The sequence below is a fragment of the Engystomops pustulosus genome, chromosome 1 (genome assembly GCF_040894005.1).
Source record: "Engystomops pustulosus chromosome 1, aEngPut4.maternal, whole genome shotgun sequence".
Classification (NCBI taxonomy): Eukaryota; Metazoa; Chordata; class Amphibia; order Anura; family Leptodactylidae; genus Engystomops; species Engystomops pustulosus.
Window position 1 is genome coordinate 177,517,330 of NC_092411.1, and position 14,410 is coordinate 177,531,739.

Consider the following 14,410-nt stretch of genomic DNA (forward strand, 5'->3'; position numbering starts at 1 on the left):
AGTGTGAATGTAGCCTCACAGCAATGAGGAAAAACTTTTTCATAGTAGCCAAACGCTATGTAACATTTAAAGAGGCACACTTTTTGATGCATCCAGGACTCCAGGTGTGAATGCACCCTCAAAGGGTGAGTCTTTGGTGATGCAACCTACACTTTGAAATGTTAGACTTGTAGTTCCCTCATGGGACAAAAAAAGGGTTATATTACAAAAAAAAACATTTACTAAAAACTCCTCATATCTGTTATCAGTGTGTTCATACTGCCAAAATCTATAAATATAATCCATTACTTAACCCAATAAGGGATTTCCATAAAAAACATCCCCAAAATTTTGTAAAAATTAGTTTTTGTCACCATGTAAAGAAAAAAAAACAACAACAAAGGTTACAAAAAGTAAAACCTGTCTTTAGTAAAAATTAGCTCCCTGGTAACAGGTTCCCTTTAAATCCCCAGGTTCCAGATCTTTTCATGCATCAGACTCTTTATATAAACATGCATCTACAAGGGGTCACTTTCAGCATTTGTTTGTGTAAAGAAAAGTTATAAAAATGTCCAATATACTTTCTGTATCAATTCCTTTTTGTATCAATTGTTTTGCAGATCTCTGCTTGATGCCATTCTGTAGAAATCTTCATTGTTTACTTCCAGTGAAAATAATCTGTCCATGGTCATGCTGGTGCAAGACCCATTATAACGGTTTCCTCTCTTCACTGGTGTGATATCACATGACCTTGGACAAATTTCTGTCTATTGGAAGTAAACATAGAAGATTTCTATAGCAGGGCAGCAAGCAGAGATCTAGAAAACTGAGGAACTGATACAGAAAGTATATTGGCAAATTGTACAGTATTTAATTACAAAAACTATATCAATTATTTGCTGAAAGTGGACAACCCCATTTAAACTCAACTTACCTGGCCTGTGTTCAGATTACACAGGATAACGTCACCTGTGGCAGTAGCAATGCATACGGATTCCTGATCAGGAACATCTTGTATCCCAACAACCTGACCACTTCCATCCTCTGGTAGAAAATTCTCAGAGGTTAAAGAGACATCTGTAATGATCTAGAAAAATACAAAGGTCTATCAGTTGTAATAGTATGAACATGAATGCTGTTTAACCCCTTCCCGTCGCGGCCCTTTTTCGATTTTGCGTTTTCATTTTTCACTCCCCACATTCAAAAATCTGTAACTTTTTTTTTTTCCATCTACAGAGCTGTGTGATGGCTTATTTTCTGCGTAACAAATTACATTTCAAAATGTTGGTATTTAATATTTCATGCCGTGTACCGGGAAAAAAATTCCAAATGCAGTAAAATTGGTAAAAAAACGCATTTGTGCCGTATTCTTGTGGGCTTGGATTTTACGGATTTCACTGTGCATCGGTACGATTACGGGGATACCAAATTTGTATAGGTTTTATAATGTTTTCATACATTTAAAAAAATGAAAACCTGTACAAAATTTTTGGGGGGGATTTTGCCATCTTCTGGCGCTAATAACATTTTCATACTTTGGTGTACAGAGCTGTGGGTGGTGTCGTTTTTTGCGGATTTTGATTACGTTTACAATGTTATCATTTTTAGGACTGTACGACCTTTTGATCACTTTTTATAGAATTTAAAAAAAAAATTTTAAGTGGCAAAAAAGTGACATTTTCGACTTTGGGCGCGATTTTCCGTTACGGGGTTAAACGCAGTGAAAAAACGTTATCATATTTTGATAGATCGGGCATTTTCGGACGCGGTAATGCCTAATGTGTTTATGATTTTTAATGTTTATTTATATTTATATCAATTCTAGGGAAAGGGGGGTGATTTGAATTTTTTGATTTTTTTATTATAATTTTTTTATTTTAACTTTTTTTTAATTTTTATTTTTACTATTTTTCAGACTCCCTAGGGTACTTTAACCCTAGGGTGTCTGTACGATCCTATCATATACTGCCATACTATAGTATGGCAGTATATGGGGATTTTACTACTCATACATTACCATGTGCTGACAGCACATGGTAATGAATGGGTTAACCCGAAGTAGCTTCGGGTCTTCGGGAGACCCGAAGCTACCATGGCGACGGATCGCCGCTCCCCGATGACGTCACGGGGAGCGACGATCCACGGAAAGATGGCGACGATCAGCGGTAAAACACGCGCGATCGGTGCCGGCACCGATCACGCGTGTTACCGGTAAGCCTTTGCTGCAATATGCAGCAAAGACTTACCGGCTATGGAGAGGGCTCGGCCGGGACTACTACGTCACATGTCGGTAAGGGGTTAATGTTTCATGCTTTATACATTGTGCATACTTTATTTTATGCTCATGCTATATCAAAATTCAGAAAATTCAATATGTACAGTGCCTTGCAAAAGTATTAAGCCCCTTCAACTTTTCTACCTTTTTCCACATTTCAGAGTGTTCATGAGCCTCTTGGCTGCATCTCTCATCAGTCTTCTCCCTGTTTAAGGACGCGGTCACACGGTGCTTTTTGGTTGTGTTTTCATCACGTTTTGAAACGCATTACAACAGATGAGATGAGGTGAGTTGATTTGCCTAATTACATTACTACAAAAAGCATGTTTACAAAAAGCAGTGCTATGTGGGTGTGCTATATAAATAAAGGAATTATTGTTATCCCCACTGATCTTCTAGAGTGATTTTGCTGCATTGAAAGTAAAGGGGCTGAAAAATATCCCCACTTTTCAGTTTATTGTTTTTTTACAAAACCTTAAAATATCCAATAAATTTCGTTTCACTTTAAAATTGTGTCCCACGTGTTGTCGATTCTTCACCAAAAAATGTGAATTTTATATCTTTATGTTTGAAGCCTGAAATGTGGCAAAAAGGTAGAAAAGTTCAAGGGGGGGCAAATACTTTTGCAAGGCACTGTATATAATGAAACAGGAAAGTCTACATGCTATGAAGCCAGCCACCTTGATAGAGTCTGCAGTGTAAGCAGAGGAAACCTGCTGCCAAGTGCAATACAAATATGCATAATGCAACCATATAATGTAGGGAATTGGTAGAAAAGCAGTCACCTCCTCTGAACTAGGATTGAGTTCCACAAAGCCAAAGCTTGATCCGATGAGAATTGTTCCATTGTCTGAACGTACTGTAATGCATTGTGGAGTGCCAATACCTTTCACTGAGCTGCAATGCAAAGACTTCAGTAACTTCAGGTTACGCATAATGATAAATTATAATATTTCTGTAGATAAAGAAAAAGCAAAAAACAATTAAAATAATGAAAATTAAGATACTGATCTGAAAACTGGATGATGACATCTTGTAGCTAGAAATGTAGCAGACATGGTGTATTAAGAAACAGACAGCTATATAGAAAACATTACTAAAGAAAATTTACCTATCATCCTGGCTGCAAACCAGTTTATCCAAGAATCGGCAACATGTCATCTCATATAGTGCAGCATGCAGCGTAAGCATTCTTAAAGCAGATTACCATCAAAATAGCTCATGGTAAACCAGGGTCACTTAGTCATGGATCCAGGAACTGTGACTGTGGTAATTTTCATATATTTGTATTGTTATCCATGGCTTGCTTAAAGAGGACTTGTCACCCTCAAAAAATGCACTAGGAGCTGCTTACTAAAGTAAGCAGCTCCAAGTGCTAAAATGTGGAAACCTCCGATAACGCTAACAAGCACTGCTGCGTTGTACACTAGAAACGCCGGACAGCTCTCAAAGTGGTCCGACGTATTCATGAGGGGGCGGTGACTGCCGCTGGCCTATGGAGTGGGCGGGGAGGTACAGGGGAGAGGCAGGGCCTCGACCGCCCCCCTCATGAATACCCTGACCGCTTTTAGAGCGGTCTAGCGTTTCCAGTGTACATTGCGGCAGTGTTTGTTAGCGTTATTGTACGTTTCTGATAATGCTAACAGTGTAACAATGCTGCGTCTGTTTTAGCACTGGGAGCTGCTTAATTTAGTAAGCAGCTCCTAATGCCGTTTTTAAGGGTGACAGGTCCTCTTTAAATTTATACTAATGAACCTGAAGGGCTGTGTGGGTGTTTCCAGAGCCCCACAATGCTGTAGCTTTACAGGCTGTTACAATGAGCAGGTTTCCCCTCCCACTGCACATGCAGAGGGAGTAGACATGTTCTGACTGCAGCATGTAGGGGCTCTGGTGATGCCCCTAGATTAGCATAAATTAAAAGTTGATTTTAAAAGGAAGGAGGCCATGGATAAGATTACCCCAATCACCGAGCCAGGGAGAAAGTGTCCCTGGTTGGATCAAGTCCAATGACATCAATACCTATTTAACAGAACCATTAGGCTACGTTCATACACAAAGTTTGTGTTACATATTGAAATGCAAAGGCTGTGAGGGAGGAACCTGCCCAAGCACAGAAACGCATGCTATATACCATGGACAAGGATTTCTGTAACATACATCGCAAGTTCTGTAAAGGAATGCGCGTGACACAGGACGCAGCATTATAACATTTAGCACCAGCATCTATAACATACTGTACTGTACTATTACCTCTCCACGTTTCCTGCTTATACCACACCGTGACAGCAGCTCTCGGCACCGTGATAATGCGTCATACAGCAGTATGAAATCTGTCTCCCACTCACTAGTTGTTAGACTAAGGAGGAAGACATTTTTCTGACGACCAAAATTCCCACTGTTACACGTGCATAACGTCACATGAAAGAGGACTCCGTACGAAGTAGACAGAACACTGGAAGCTGTTGGGCCTCTAGCGCATCACCCCTTGACGCTTGCGCTGTGAAGCGGCCATACAGGGCTATGTATTTCCATAGTCATAGAGCGCTTTGCTGCATGGAGTTTTCAGGTCTCTTTTATCTGAATGAGGTTTTTCATCCAAAAAATTGTAAAACGTTGTAATGTTCTGCATGTACACATACGGACATATATTATAGTTTCTAACGTGCCCATATTACGTCTAGTAGAAGTCCATCAGAAGTAATGTGCAGAATTTGTTCCAAGCAAATGGATGGACCTGTGAACAAAAATTTAACATCATCATGTTTGTCAATGGGATTTTTTGAGCTCCATTTACGCCTGTCAGGCTGCGGTCGCACGTGCCGCTAGGCGTCCATTCATAACGCGACACTAGTGCACGGGGAGGTCCTCAGCCCGAACGCACATGCGTTTCCAGCGAAATGCATGCGAATGGCTTATCAATCCGTGTGTTCAGGCCAAGGACCGCCCCCTGTGCGCTAGCGTTGCGTTATGAACGCCTAGCGGTATGTGTGACCGGGGCCTCAGGCCCCTTCCACGTTAGAGTGTGATCAGGGTGCGATCAGGGTTTGGTCAGTGAAAAACTGACATTTTCAGTTAAATCAGTTTTCAGTCTGAGTTTGTTCAATATCTCAGTTTTTCACACGCATCTTCAATGCGTTTTTCATGGGCAGATAGGACTGAGCTCTTTTCTATGGCAATTGATGCGTGAAAAACGCATTGCTTTTGCATGGCAAAAGTAGAGCACGCTGAGATTTAAACGTGCGTTTAAAAAAACCGCAAGTCTGAAAAAGCCCATTGATTACAATGGGTCAGAGTGTAATGCAAGTTCTGCGCTTCAAAAGCATGCGCATGAAAACCGCAAGTGTAAAAGGGGCCTTATTTTAAACTTTGGACCTTTTTTTCTTTGTCCTGAGACATAACCGATTTAGTAAATATTGGTTTACTTTTAACCCCTTGAATATCAGGCCTGAATGGTCTCATCAACAATATGTATTATAAATGCCTAATCTTGGGGCTCTGACTCCCGGAATCTGGTGCAGCCAGCAAAGTGGGGAACTGCAACAGACGTCATACAGCCATTAATAATAGCCGATACAATACTATAAGTAATGTGTGTGTTGTGTTTTTGGGGGCGTGCAATGAAAATGCCGATCATCGGAGCACAATCGCGTGACGTCACCATAAGGCCGGCGCCACAAGTGGCGCTTTGTCTGCGCTCGCAAACGCAGACAAAGTCGCGCCCACCGGGACGAGCCTCGGCTCGATCGCATCTGCGTTTCTATGGAAACGCCTGCGATCGGGAACGAGCCGCCGGTGTTTCGCGTTAAATTAACGCAAAACACCGGCGGCTCGTTCCCGATCACAGGCGTTTCCATAGAAACGCCGATGCGATCGGGCCGAGGCCCGCCCTGGTGGGCGCGACTTTGTCTGCGTTTGCGTTCGCAAGCGCAGACAAAGCGCCCTGTGTGGCGCCGGCCTCAGGGTGAAGACACACATGGCGTTTTTGGGCCGTTTTTACTAAGTGCGTTTTCAGATCGTTAAAAACGCATGCGTTAAAAAACGCATCCGTTTTTTAAAAACGCATGCGTTTTTTGAAAACGCATGCGTTTTTGCCCGTTTTTCATTGCGCAATTTCGGAAAAACGGACAAAAACGGATGCGTTTTCAAAAAACCCATGCGTTTTTTAACGCATGCGTTTTTAACGATCTGAAAACGCACTTAGTAAAAACGGCCCAAAAACGCCATGTGTGTCTTCACCCTCAGGGTGTTGGGCGCATTGCTTTGCAAAATGCAATGCAACAGCTGAAAAGAGATTTGCCTAATTAACCCCTTAATAACCACCATATCAGGTTTTTACTGTGGCAGTTAAGGGTGATGGCACACATGGCGTTTTGATCGCGTTTCTGGCCCGTTTTTAAGCAGTCCGTCAAAAAACGCATGCATTTTTGACAGGTTTGACCAATTATCTTAATTGAAACTGGACAAAAACTGTTTTTAGTTAGTGCCTTTTCAGATTGTAAAAAACGCATACGTTTTTTGAAAAAGCATCCTTTTTTTTTTTACCAGTTAGAATTACGGTAAGATAATTGGTCAAACATGTCAAAAAACTAAAAACGGCCTAAAACGCCATGTGTGTCACCTCCCTTAGTGTATCCCCCATGGATCTGACTCACCCCCCACTGAGCTTACATTCTACACTACAACATGCAGGGTACGGGCTTGAAAAAACGATCAGATGAGCCCAAGTGTGGAATAAGTTGAAAAAAATCATTTTATAATAAAAAATTAATAAATGAAATTAAAGTCCCCTTATCACCCCAGTTACATTTAAAAAACAAATGTATATAAAAGTATATAAAACCCCCAAAAAATACATATTTGGTATTACCACATCTGTATGAATCTCAAAAAATGTTAAAGCAATCAAAAGAAGTTACAAGTCCCAAAAGGATCAATCCTTTTTGCAATATAAATGTAGAAGTTATGCCTATGAAAAGTTATATATAAAGTAAGAAATTATAAATGTATAGTATGTAATGTATATTATGTAATATATAAATGAAGTATCTCCATAATCTCCATGAACCTGAGAATAAAGATAAAATATTATTTTTATGTTACGATGAATAGCCAAAAAAAAAAAGGGCTAAAAATCCAAAACCAAAATATATTCATTGCGTCCCCCTTGAAATAGTTAATAAAATCTTATGATTGAGCTATAGAACCCCAAAATGAATAAAATATACAGTGCATTTCATCCCGCAAATAATAAGCCCTGAAATGTTTGCAATACCAAAAACATTAAAATTTTATAGCCTGTACAATGTGACAATACAAATCTGCTGTGAACGGCGCTGTTCCATTCTATGCTCCGTCATTAGCCCATACAGAATTTTACCACCACATATGGGGTATCGGAACACTCGCATGTCCATATTCTTTTAACCCCTGTTAAACACTTAAAGGGTTAACAGACGTTGTAGGAGTTGTTTTTTTTTATACATTAAGGGTTGTAGTTTCTATGTGTATGTTGTATAGTATATTTAGGCCTCTAAATTTCACTTGTCCATCAAAATGTGAGTCTTGGCAATTTTCAAAAATTGAGAAAAATTACACCTACGTTTCTAGGCCTCGTTAAATCCTAGGAAAATTAGAGGATGCACAAAAAACCATGTTACCATATAATACCATAAATACATAGAAAGAAGAGCATTTAAAGAAGACCCGTCACCAGAAGTTTACCACCCTGACTAGCAATGCCTGCTAATAAAGGGTTACAAGTCCTGCCCATATCAACTAAAATTAGCTGCCAGTGCCAATTACAGTTTTTCTGATATGCAAATTAGCTTTCCTGGCTCATGTCTTCTGGCTTTGACTCTCCTGGGCTGCCAGTCAATCACGCCCCCTTATTTTGACAGCAGCTCTGCTTTGTGTTTCATTCATGTCATATGACCAGAGTGACATCATCTCAGGTCTTTTAGTCTCCTCACATTAGCAAACTGTACCCGCTCTGTATTTTGAAATAGTTTTCTTGTGGCACATTGTACTTCATGTCAGTTGAACAATTTAAAGGGAACCTACCACTTTCCAACAGTGCTTCTAAGCAGCAAATACCATGCACCAGCTCAGGGTGAGCTGGTGCCGGAGCATATCTTCGTTATGTTCTTAAACCGTTGTAAAGCGTTTAAACACTTTAGTAATCTTTATATACGAAGCAGCTTTGGCGCACAGTGGTACGCAACCACTTCCTATTCAGGCGCACGCACGGTCGCGCATATGGTGCGCCGAGCGCGTACCACCGTGCACCGAAGCTGCTTCATATATAAAGATTACTAAAGTGTTTAAATGCTTTACAACGGTTTAAGAACATAACAAAAATAAGCACCGGAACCAGCTCACCCTGAGCTGGTGCACGGTATTTGCTGCTTAGGAGTACTATTGGAAAGTGGTAGGTTTCCTTTAAATTGTTCAACTGACATGAAGTCAATGGGGGACATTTACTTAAAGTGTCGGTGTCTGCATTGGCTTTGTTACCGACCTGCTCTCGGTAAGAAGATACACATTTAATATTGTGGAGCTGTGCAGAGACATTTCTGGCGCCGAGACCATTTTCTGTCCCTGGGACCAAAATCTGTCCCGAGCACCAGAAATGTGTCCAACAGTCCCTGCTAGACCAGTTTTCTTTTGGTCTACTTTCCGCCAGTTTACAGCGCCCAAAAAGGGCTGCGAAACATATTAATTGTGTCTGAGTTTCCACACTGCCAAAGCCACGCAGAGAAGAGTCGGAGCAGACGGAGCTGGCGCCGCCAGCTAATAAATAGGTCTGAGAGCAGAACATGTGGTGAGAGAGCCACAAAACTGTCGGAAACGCCATAGAAAATGTCCCCCAATGTGCCTCAAGAAAACTATTTCAAAATCACCTGGGTTAAAGCCTTCCCAGGTACCAATTAGCGTGACACATGTCAGATTCTAAAAATTGAGTGTGGTCATTAAGCTGAAAACTACTGTCAGAGATAGGGAGTTAACTAGATTTTAACTCTTGCGTTTACAAGACCACATAATAATAATTCCTTTATTCCTATAGCGCGCACACAGAGCTTGCCAAATCGGTCCCTGTCCCCAATGGGGCTCACAATCTAATCAACCGACCCGTATGTTTTGGAGTGTGGGAGGAAACCAGAGGACCCAGAGGAAACCCACGCAAACACAGAGAGAACGTACAAACTCTTTGCAGATGTTGACCCTGTGGTCATAACGCGACGCTAGCGCACAGGGTGTGGGGCTCGGGACGATCACACATTGATAACCTGATTGCATGTGTTTTTCACTGGAAACGCATATGTGATCTGCCCAAACCCTGCCCCCTGTGCGCTAGTGTCGAGTTATGAACGCGACGCTAGTGGATTCTGTGAACACGCCCTGAGACTTGAACCCAGGTCCCCAGCGCTGCAAGGCTGTGATGCCTACCACTAAGCCACCGTGCTGCCCCATGCTTTAGACGCCACATGTAAATGCACCCTGAATTGCGCTTCTAATCTCAATTAAAACGGAAACCATGAACACAGCCTCATTATTTATATACTTTGGTAGTACATTTGGTAGTACATTAGTGATAACTATATATGTAATCGAAGCCTGGCTTTAAGAAAAGGTTAAGAAAAAACAAATATCATCTTCCGAAATGTAAAGTTATGTATAAAAACTGAAAAAAGCTGCAAAGTCTAGATTGATCGTTTTCCTTTATTGGTTAAGAATAAACTTTGGTTGTTATGGTTGCATCTGTTTAGCCAGCATTGAGCAACAGCATTTGACCACTTGAGAGAATACCTACAGTAACTGCCTGACTCACCGCCTTCTTTCACAATATCATATCTCAGCAGGAATGGGCTTGAAGGAATGGTACACCCTCCCTCGACGTTGTCTGTATTTCCTCAGGGAGACGTCATTGTGTCAGTGGTAAAAGTCGAGTGGTTGTGAAATACAGCAGCAGTGACAGACAGCAACAGGAAAATGCCAGCTGACAGTATAGAGAGAGCACCAGGAAAAGATTGAGGAGAGTTACTACAGAGGAATGTTATCAGGTAAATGTTCGAGCATGTCCAGGTGATTCACTCCTCTGAGCAGGAAGTCTGCATACACATAAGCTGTGTGAGCTGCCCACACTCCAGTAGGTAAGTACATCTCCTTCTTCGATACAAAGTATGCAGATCCTAGCTTATCAACAACTGCCTATTGTCCAGTGGGTGCTGTCCAGAGCAGGCTACCTGCACACACATTTTCTTTTTCCTCTGTCTGCAAACCACAGATCTCTTGTTCATTTTTGCAGTCAGTGTGTGATCCGACACAACCGTAATACAGATGGCACATAGATGAGCCCTGTTTTCATCTGTAGTTTTCACATTCCTATAGACCAGTGGTTCTCAACCTGTGGGTCTGGACCCCAGCGGGGGTCGAACGACCAAAACCGGGGGTCGCCTAAAGCCATCGGAGCCGCAACTTTACTGTGTTTTTACTGCGAGTTGCATGGTTTGGGGTCACCACAGCATGAGAAACTGTATTGCGGGGTCACAGCATTAGAAAGGTTGAGAACCACTGCTATAGACTGTCGTGTATTGTTTAAGTGAAATACACCGGCTGGTGGTTACCAATCCTATGCGCTTTACTGGAAATTTATATGCGATCAGGGAGAGTCTCGCTCTTAGGCTACATTCACACAAACCTATGGGGGACGTATATGCGCATATATACGTCACCTCATACATGGCAATGGGCCCTACATGAGCAGTATGGTGCTGGACTCGTGCAGCACTGTACTGTTCCGTAGCCGCGAGAAAGAAAGGACATGTCCTATCTTTCTCCCGTAATGCGGTGCCTAGGCCATATATTGCTATGGAGAGGGGCAGAGGTGAGCGGCGCTCACCCCCTCCTCCTCTCCCCAGCGCAGACATGTACCGTAACGGCGGGCACACGTTAATGTGAATGTAGCCTTAGGAACACGTTAGCAACACTAGCAAAACACAATTTGCCTGATTCCACAGTGGTTAACATTGTGTTTACAAAATGCATATGTTAATGGAATGTTAAACTCATATTTTATAAAAACAATGTTAACTCAAGTGTTAATATAGCGTTGCCAAACGCATGTGTTAACATTCCATCAACACATACATTTTGTAAACACAATGTTAACAGCTGTGTAATTCGGCAAATCTCCTCTTCTTAGGTGATCTGAAAACACAGAAGTTGCCTTCTATCTGCAGACCACCCTGTACAGGGCCGCATCTGCCATGAGGCGAGATGAAAATCTCGCCTCAGGCGACAGAATGCGGGTCCCTGTAAAGGGCGGCGAAATTTGCCGCTCTAAAGTGGGCGATTCGGGCGTCCATTAACGCCCGAATCGCCCACCAGCTAAATAAATCGCGCCTGTCTCTTTAAGACACAGGCGCGATTTATATGCGGAGCGACGCAGCGCCTTTCCGGCAGCTGCGCGCTCCGTCCTAAGCAGTGACACAGGCGTCATGACGTCATGCGCCTGTGTCACTGTGCGGAGCCGCGCCGAGGGAGCAGCTGCCTGCAGGTGAGTGTGATTTTATTATTTTTCATGTACTTTAATTAAATGTGGGGAGGTTTCATGTTATACTGGGAGGGGGGGGGGGACTATATAGGGCTAGAAAACGTTTAATACTGGGGGAGGAGGGGACGCTATAGATATCATATGGGGCCATAATTATTTTATACTAAGGGGGGGGGGTGCTATATGTATTATTTGGGGCCATACTTATCTTATACTAGGGGGGGGTGCTATATGTATTATTTGGGGCCATAATTATCTTATACTAGGGGGGGGGATGCTATATGTATTATTTGGGGCCATAATTATTTTATACTAGGGGGGGGATGCTATATATATTATTTGGGGCCATAATTATTTTATACTAGGGGGGGGATGCTATATATATTATTTGGGGCCATAATTATTTTATACTAGGGGGGGATGCTATATGTATTATTTGGGGCCATAATTATTTTATACTAGGGGGGGGATGCTATATATATTATTTGGGGCCATAATTATTTTATACTAGGGGGAGGGGATGCTATATTTTATTTGGGGATTTGGGGCTATAATTATTTTATACTGGGGGGATGCTATATATATTATATGGGGCCATAATTATTTTATACTGGGGGGATGCTATATATTATATATCACTAAGCTGGGGGCTGTATATGGGATACAGTATATTACTAAGCTGGGGGCTGTATATGGAGTACAGTATATTACTAAGCTGGGGGCTGTATATGGGATACAGTATATTATTAAGCTGGGGCTGTATATGGGATACAGTATATTACTAAGCTGGGGGCTGTATATGTGGTACAGTATATTACTAAGCTGGGGGCTGTATATGGGATACAGTATATTACTAAGCTGGGGGACTGTATATGGGGTACAGTATATTACTAAGCTGGGGGATGTATATGGGGTACAGTATATTACTAAGCTGGGGGGATGTATATGGGATACAGTATATTACTAAGCTGGGGGCTGTATATGTGGGGCAAGATTTTATTTAAGCTGTAGGGGATCTGTATATGGGAGCTGTATATAATTTAATTGGGTGGTGAATAACGAGGCCTTTAAATATATGAGAGCAGGGATATTGAAGGGATGTGTTATATGTGGGGAGAGTGCGGTCAGTTGTGTTGTGAGGGGTATATATTATTTAGGAGCGCAGTGTTGTTATCCAGGAGACTTCATACTGTAAGTGACTGTGGTATTTTTAGGGACGCCGGGTGGAGATGCTGCACGGAGCTGAAGATATCTGGCCGTGAATTCACCTTTGATACGTCATGGATTGGAGAACCTGGAATAAAGTCCTCCTGATGGAAGAGATTGTCATCTATAAGGTACTAGATTCCACTAATGCCTCTCAGATCCTGTAGTCAGTCACACAGTGTCAGGGAGCTGTCTGTAGGGTTGTTAATTGTTAGTAAAGTTTAAGGATTTACTTAACAGGGAGCGGGGGGGGGGGGCAGCATTTTAATATTCGCCTCAGGCAGCAAATATGCTAGAATCGGCCCTGACCCTGTACATACACTGTGCTGTGTGTGCAGGATCTGATGTCATTCATTGGGGAACTTATGGAGATTCTGAGCTCTGTCTTTATTTGTGCATTCAAACTTACATACATACACATTTCTATATTCAAACTGCTCTGCTACATACCATTCGTATGTACACTCACCGGCCACTTTATTAGGTACACCTGTCCAACTGCTCGTTAACACTTAATTTCTGATCAGCCAATCACATGGCGGCAACTCAGTGCATTTAGGCATGTAGACATGGTCAAGACAATCTCCTGCAGTTCAAACCGAGCATCAGTATGGGGAAGAAAGGTGATTTGAGTGCCTTTGAACGTGGCATGGTTGTTGGTGCCAGAAGGGCTGGTCTGAGTATTTAAGAAACTGCTGATCTACTGGGATTTTCACGCACAACCATCTCTAGGGTTTACAGAGAATGGTCCGAAAAAGAAAAAACATCCAGTGACCGGCAGTTCTGTGGGCGGAAATGCCTTGTTGATGCCAGAGGTCAGAGGAGAATGGGCAGACTGGTTCGAGCTGATAGAAAGGCAACAGTGACTCAAATCGCCACCCGTTACAACCAAGGTAGGCAGAAGAGCATCTCTGAACGCACAGTTTGTTGAACTTTGAGGCAGATGGGCTACAGCAGCAGAAGACCACACCGGGTGCCACTCCTTTCAGCTAAGAACAGGAAACTGAGGCTACAATTTGCACAAGCTCATTGAAATTGGACAGTAGAAGATTGGAAAAACGTTGCCTGATCTGATGAGTCTCGATTTCTGCTGCGACATTCGGATGGTAGGGTCAGAATTTGGCTTCAACAACATGAAAGCATGGATCCATCCTGCCTTGTATCAACGGTTCAGGCTGGTGGTGTCATGGTGTGGGGAATATTTTCTTGGCACTCTTTGGGCCCCTTGGTACCAATTGAGCATTGTTGCAACGCCACAGCCTACCTGAGTATTGTTGCTGACCATGTCCATCCCTTTATGACCACAATGTACCCATCTGATGACTACTTTTAGCAGGATAATGCGCCATGTCATAAAGCTGGAATCATCTCAGACTGGTTTCTTGAACATGACAATG

The 14,410-nt window shown here is 42.3% G+C and overlaps 2 protein-coding genes across 8 annotated transcripts in view; one reads left to right on the forward strand and one right to left on the reverse strand.

Moving 5' to 3' along the window:
- The window catches only part of ELP1 (elongator acetyltransferase complex subunit 1), a 56,274-nt gene extending 51,546 nt beyond the window's left edge, over positions 1-4,728 (reverse strand). The window contains exons 1-3 of one of the 2 annotated variants that reach the window (XM_072113964.1): positions 4,505-4,728; positions 3,040-3,209; positions 914-1,066 (exon numbers count right to left, since the gene is read on the reverse strand). In XM_072113964.1, the coding sequence (XP_071970065.1) occupies positions 914-1,066; positions 3,040-3,189 (303 nt within the window). In that variant the 5' untranslated portion in view covers positions 3,190-3,209; positions 4,505-4,728. Of the gene's footprint in view, positions 1-913; positions 1,067-3,039; positions 3,210-3,461; positions 3,544-4,504 lie in introns of those variants that run through there. The other variant, XM_072113965.1, reaches the window with a different exon arrangement.
- The window catches only part of TBC1D2 (TBC1 domain family member 2), a 33,043-nt gene continuing 23,336 nt past the window's right edge, over positions 4,704-14,410 (forward strand). Inside the window, exons 1-2 of one of the 6 annotated variants that reach the window (XM_072113968.1) lie at positions 4,704-4,820; positions 10,114-10,404. The gene's annotated coding sequence lies outside the window, so the exon portion shown is untranslated. Of the gene's footprint in view, positions 4,821-10,069; positions 10,405-13,021; positions 13,145-14,410 lie in introns of those variants that run through there. The other 5 variants (XM_072113969.1, XM_072113971.1, XM_072113967.1 and 2 more) reach the window with 5 other exon arrangements.